Source organism: Periophthalmus magnuspinnatus, chromosome 5 (assembly GCF_009829125.3).
Source record: "Periophthalmus magnuspinnatus isolate fPerMag1 chromosome 5, fPerMag1.2.pri, whole genome shotgun sequence".
NCBI classification, from domain to species: Eukaryota; Metazoa; Chordata; class Actinopteri; order Gobiiformes; family Gobiidae; genus Periophthalmus; species Periophthalmus magnuspinnatus.
The window spans coordinates 18221316-18227713 of record NC_047130.1 but is presented as its reverse complement, the minus strand read 5'-3'; the positions used below and the strand labels follow the sequence as shown (position 1 = coordinate 18227713).

Genomic DNA, 6398 nt, shown 5'->3' with positions numbered 1-6398 from the left:
AGATGACGTCTTGAGCTGCTAAGTTGGTTACTGTCAGTTTAAGCTCGGCCAGAGGAGGGTGGGGGCGGGCTGACCCCCTCCACCTCGAGGCTGTTTGAAAGTTTGCCATGTGAACTATGGAGACCCCACAGTGCCTTTCACTCACCACTCCGGCCTCAAAGAAACAAGTCCAGCCCTGAGGTTTTTATTGGCCAGCACAGTAACCAACTGTATCTCTGGATGGCCCGATCATTACTGCGTCCATGGATCCACTTAAACAGAAGAGTCCCTTTTTCTAGATTATGTGACAATTGTGCTTGAAGGGCCGCTCAAGTTCAGTACTTTACCATAAACATAAGTTATACTACACAATACCCAATAATTCTGTTTCATAATAAAATACAGATTATTTCAAATAGTCTTTTAATGGATTATGACTGTTCCATTGGAAGATTCTTTGTACATTTTGTCATGTATTGAGTTTAATACTATATAATAATAGCATATTTTTTAAGTTGAGGAAACTCAAGCACTCATATTACTGCTGTAAAGGCCAACAAGAAGAGTAACAGGATTTCATGTCCTACACATTGCTCTACATTGAGTCGCTCATAGCAACAAATACTAACAGTATTCTTTAAATGCTAAAATATGCATAAAGGCATTGTGGGCAGTTCCCTGAGTCCTTGTGTCTTTACTGTCATGTCACATTCTTTCATCCATAGGACAGTGTGTGAATGGGTCCCTGCTCTAAAAACTGCCCAGTAGTCAAGCCAGACAAAAAGGTGTTACTGATTACTGTGTCCAGCAATTTAAGCCATTGAGCACTGCCCCCAATTCACCTTCTTTCTTAACTTTATGGCCATAATTGCCATAAAGCTCCTCCTAAACCCTCCCAGCCCCCAGCGGGCCTTTTCTCACAGCCTTTGTAACTCACTCAATATTGCTATTGTACTGTACTCTCATCCACAAGTGCATTCACAGAATAGTTAGTCTTGCCTTAATGAACTGGGGTCAGAGTTCATCATGTTAGCTGTCTTGGCGCGTTGAGCTTCCTTTCAGCCCTGACCATTTCATGTCTAACTTGGACAACTCCTTCTTTAAGCAGCGTGACAATAAAGGCATCCATCACGGGCCTGTCTTTGTGCGGAGCCTGTGACTGATGACGTCTATGGCACTTGAGAGCTGCACTCGGCTGTGTGAATGTTTGTTTATGTGGAGTGAGGATTTGTCAAAAGCTTTATGTCATTGCTGGCATCAGGCTCCAGGGGCTGGGACTGGGTGGTCTTTGTGTGTTTGTGTCTTTCTCACTCTCATTTGTTCCCTATTGATTGTCTAAATTAGGTTGATGAGAGGCCCTCCTATCAGGTGCCATATTAATTGGGTCAGCCTGAATCTTACAGGAAATCCAAATCATTTCTGATCCACAGCTCAACTCTAAAGCTTTGATCCTTACTGTGCTGTTTACTCTTTAATTCACACTGTAACCCCTCCTGTCGAAAAGGAACATCTGATTCACTGCTTCAAACTATGATGGGCAGTTTGTTTGCGTGTGTGGGAGGGGCAAGTTCTTCAGGTGACACCTGCCATCATGAAGAGCAGGTGATTTGACCACTTCCCCTTTAAACCTGAGCCATGTACAGCAGACTAAAACTCAAGCTAGGTTCTCCTGACCCAAATTCTGGAGGGTCCTTTCGTTCAACAGTTGCATTGAATGATTGGCTAATAGAGAGTAGTATTTTATGCTCTACACTCATAACTGTGTAGTTCAGCTATCCTTCCGTTAAGAAAGCACCCACAGATCCCATAAGCTAAATAAATGATTTATTGTACAAAAGAAAATGACAGTAAACAAAACAAAGGCAAACATAACAATAGAACAGTTATTCATATGAAAGTTCAAACTACAAAGTTGGGTGATTTTTATACTACACCAAGAATGAAGGAATGAAAGGGGAAGTGAGAAAACATTAGAAGCGGTGAACCTGTCCAAAACATCATAAATGTCATCATTTGGGTATTTACATAGAGATCTCTTACTCTCATATATTTATATGAAAACACTCTCATACATACCAGTATACAAACACTAAAATTAAAAAGTTTTCTTCGCAATAGCTTTAACCAGAGTTGAAGCCATAACTGCAAGCACAGCTAATCTGTATCTCCATAGCCACACACATTCCCAGAGCTGCTACCATCAGTCACTCTGTAACGACCTGAACCTGAGCATAGGAACCCTGTGCTTTCTATGTCTTCATGGAAGGGGCTTCTACCAGTTTGATGTTCGATCGTTGTTCAAAACAAACAATGTTTTTTAGAAGGCTAAAGTGAGGTAGACAGACTTTGAAATGCATTGTATTTATAATAATAAATAGACAAATGACCAGCTGAGCTTTCTTTCAACCAGCATTCCTCCCTTTGAAATATTCTAGCTTCTTTTCCTGCAATCACAAAAAAGGTACAGCATACAACATGTCCTCCTCTACTTTGGCTAACGGCTCACCTCCCGTTCACACATGGAAACATGTCAATGCAAGACACTCGACACAAGTCAACAGGACGCATCTCTATCACATGGGACACATTAAACTTAGTATTGGTGGGCCATTTCTACTTAAAGCATTCCCACTGATCCACACGTCTGTCTTCAGCCTCTCAGGCCACTGCTGCTGGAGTGTCAGTGTATATGGACAGGCCCCCGCTTCAGACAAAAGCCCAGAAAGCGTGATGGAATCAAGAAGTTTTCAGGCAGTGGTTCTCAAACTGTGGTACAGGAATTAGGTCAGCTTTTAGTCATGTAGTCCTGTTAAATCCTTTTGTAGTGTTTAGATTTTGTTTTGTTGTGCTTTAGCCCAGTTCCATATTTGACCAATGTCTTGTGTGTGCAGTCTTTGTCTTAGTTTTGTGTTTAGCCCAGGTTTGGTCTGTGGTTTTGGTTTAGGCCCCAAGGCCCTGGTGTAGTCCTGTACACGGTCGACTTTTGTTTTGGTTTGTTTTATTTCTTGTAGCCTTGATTTTGGACCTGGTATAGATTATTTTGGTGATGTTTAGATCACTTCATTAATTTAGTTTGTGGTTTTGCCTTGGCTCTTTTCTCATTTGATTAAATATGGGTCTAGGAAAGCCAAAAAACAAAATGTTTGTTGTGATGTGAGTTTAAGAACCACTGCTCAAATATATCACCATAAACTAGTTTCTTATCCTAAACTGTACAAGCTCTCTTGTGCTTAGTCAAACACAGACAACACATTTTCTCCTCCGCCTTAAACGTCCCATAGTGCAAATTTATTGTTGGTAAGGTAGTGCCCCAAAAAGGTTTTGTACCCCTTTTTAATATATACATATATCATTTATATATAATGTCAGAAGGCTCTTCCTTGATCCAACAGCATAGTGCTTTCGTTTTTACAACAGAAGGATATCTTTGCTTTGATATCCAGGAGACAAAGACAGACATTTACTAATCTACCATTCAAGCACTAACAATATTTTTATGATCACGGACAGTTGAGGTGACATTGCCGGGCAGTTGAAATGCATCAGACATGCAGTTTACAATTTTCTTCTACAGTATCTATACCACTTTAAGAAAGGCCTACACACTATAGACCAATCAGTACCATTGTAAGATATGATCTAGGTCTTTGTATGTTTAGATTTTTTCCCTTCTTGCATTTAAAAACAAATAAACATAGTATTCATAGATTACTGTGTTCTTTTTCATGTTGGCATATCCAAATAAGGTCTTGGACTTTTGTCCAGTACTGCATTTCTTACAGTTATACGTTGATATAGATATAGACATCTTTATAGCAGCAAGAACAACATGTTAGTGTTAATTCTTTTTCCTTTGTTACAGTGTGACACAGGATTCGATTCCCACACACCCTGGAGCCAATAAACTCTCAAACTCTAGCTCTATGTGCATTGTCAGAATGGCACAATGCTGACTTTGAAATGGATGCCGGATAAGTAGCATAACCTCTGCCTTTTCTTTACAGAGGTTTACAAGTCCACAAATAAAAGGACATCAAAGTAAGTGTGAAAGGATTTTGTAGGCGCTGGAGAATGTCACACATGGGTGCGATTCATTAATAGTGGCTCTAGGTTTGGTTTTGAATCTCCTTTAGGTCTCAATAGCAGATCACAGCTGTTTCTAAAGTATCAACATAACGCACTGTATATGATGCCCCTTTTTGAAAAGATTTCTTAAGCTGCTGTAGTTGAGCTCATCATAAAAATAAATTAATTCTCAGATTGGAACTGCATTAAAAATATTGTAAATGCTCTTTGCTATGTCTCCCGTCATCTCCATCCACAAACATGGACATTTGACAAAGATACCATTTAAAAACATCTTTTAAAAAAACCCACAAACTAACACACAGAAACATAGTTTAGTCCCATTTATCGTTTGACGAGCCTGCTCCACACTGTTTCTTTCCAATGTCCTGTTTTCCCATCAGTCCTGTGTGATTCATATTTCCTTTAGATTTTTACATATATTGAATCAATACTGAAAGGTATGGAAAACAGTGACATGTTTTATGTGAAGCAGAAAGTGAGATCTGGTGCTGGAGTTGTGGTGCCAGGGTTTTGGTGGCGATGCGATGGTGGCTGTACATGAGAGTCTGTGAGCCTAAGAGCAGCCACACCGATCCACCACCATCCCCGGGATCTTCCCGTGAATGATCTGTTGCTTGTCATTGAAATAGAGCATGTTAATGGGGGACATCTTGGTGGGCGTACAGCAGGGCCCCGCTGAGCCACGGGGGTTGGCGTGCTGCACCAGGTGAGTGTGTGGGTACTTCTGCATGAACATGTACTCGCACTGGCCCGAGCAGTAGTTAGCTTTGTAGCGCTTGGGCGCGATGATCCAGTCCCATCCGAAGGCCTCGAAGTCCACCGTCAGAGGGTAGCGGCAGCAGCGTGACTCTGTGGAGTGCTCGTCACAGTCTAGACCCAGGTTTCTCCGAGATCGTTTGGTGGTCTCCAAAACCTTCACCTCCAGAAACGGCTGCTGGAAACAGGGGGGAGCAGACAGAGGGGGGTGGTTATAAGAGAGATCTGGAGAAACATCACCTGAAAGTGACCTAGACTAAAGCCAGACAAACTTTAGTTTGACTAACTTTGGCAAGTTTCATTTGCTATTAGGATTATCAAGTAAAATCTCATATTAGTTGATTCAATACTAAATTTAGTATTGAAGCTTGATGCTTAATTTTTTATTTTTTCATTTGATGAATTTTTTTTTTTTTTTTTTTTTTTATAATTAAAAAAAATTGACATTCTGACATTCTTGTAATAGTAGAAGAAAATACTATTATTTTGTTTTGAAAATTATTATTATTATTTATTTTTTATTATTGTGGTATCGAAATCGCTATCAAGCTTATTCCTTAATACAGAAATTGATTTTGAAAACTATATCCTCTGTTTTCTCTTGAACATTTCTAATCAACCCCAAACTGGGCAGAATGGCTTTTTCCTACACAACTCCCTGGGCCTGGAACAATGTTCAAAACTCTCTGCAGCTGCAGGAACAGTTTCCCCTCAACTCATGGATATTTTTATTTTACGATTTGAATTTTTTATAATCTGTTTTATTATATTTGCAGAGGTGCCTTTTAGCCAGGTCTTCCTTGAAAAAGAGATTTTATCTCATGGGACTTAGTGGTAAAATAAAGGTTAAATAAATAAATGAATAAAATGATCTTTTCTAACATGACCTTCAAACCTTTTCGTTCCTTTGTGACAAAGACCATTAGTTTGTAACTGATGTTAACATTTAGCCCTGGTCTTTGTCAGTGTTCCTAAAACCTTGGTACTTCATGTTTGAGCTCTGCGGTGCAGTTTTTTTCCACTACATGCTTGAGTGACTTGAGTTTGGATTGGTCCATGACCCTCAGGGTCATCTGGAGGCCATCGCCTTAACCTTTAGGCAAAGCACGCGAATCAAATATTTCAGTCCATCATGTTTGTTTTACAAAGCCCTCCCTCCCCAGAGTGAGTCCAGCTGGGCTCAGGGATGGTCAGGCGTGACGCATTCAGAGCAGTGAGGTGAGGGCCTCACTGTCCCACTCCTCTGTGGCTTGTTGTGTTTAGTTTTATTTTTGTGCATGAGTCTGTTTTTGATCCTCTCCTTTTTCTGCTCTACAATAATAATGAGCACTGCTGCGTTCTCAGGGGGCAGCGATTTATTGGCCAAGACCAGAGCTGACCTCTGTTACATGTTGTGGAGAGCTGACCCACATGAACACTTAGTAAATATTTGGTGTTTCCTAACTGGACGAGTGGCTTACATCAACAATGATGTTGGATTAATCCTTCACACAAGATTTCTGCATGAACTCTTCCATGACCACACTTAGACCTGCACTCTGCAGGGCACCTATAAAGCAGTGTGGACATATGGC

At 40.5% G+C, this 6398-nt stretch overlaps 1 protein-coding gene across 2 annotated transcripts in view; it reads right to left on the bottom strand.

The window, feature by feature from the left end:
* Window positions 1-1786: 1786 nt before the first annotated feature.
* Window positions 1787-6398, bottom strand: part of LOC117370723 (growth/differentiation factor 11-like) — a 19561-nt gene continuing 14949 nt past the window's right edge. The window contains exon 3 of one of the 2 annotated variants that reach the window (XM_033966245.2): window positions 1787-5002. In XM_033966245.2, coding sequence (XP_033822136.1) covers window positions 4622-5002 — 381 coding nt within the window. In that variant the 3' untranslated portion in view covers window positions 1787-4621. The remainder of the gene's footprint in view (window positions 5003-6398) is intronic. The other variant, XM_033966246.2, reaches the window with a different exon arrangement.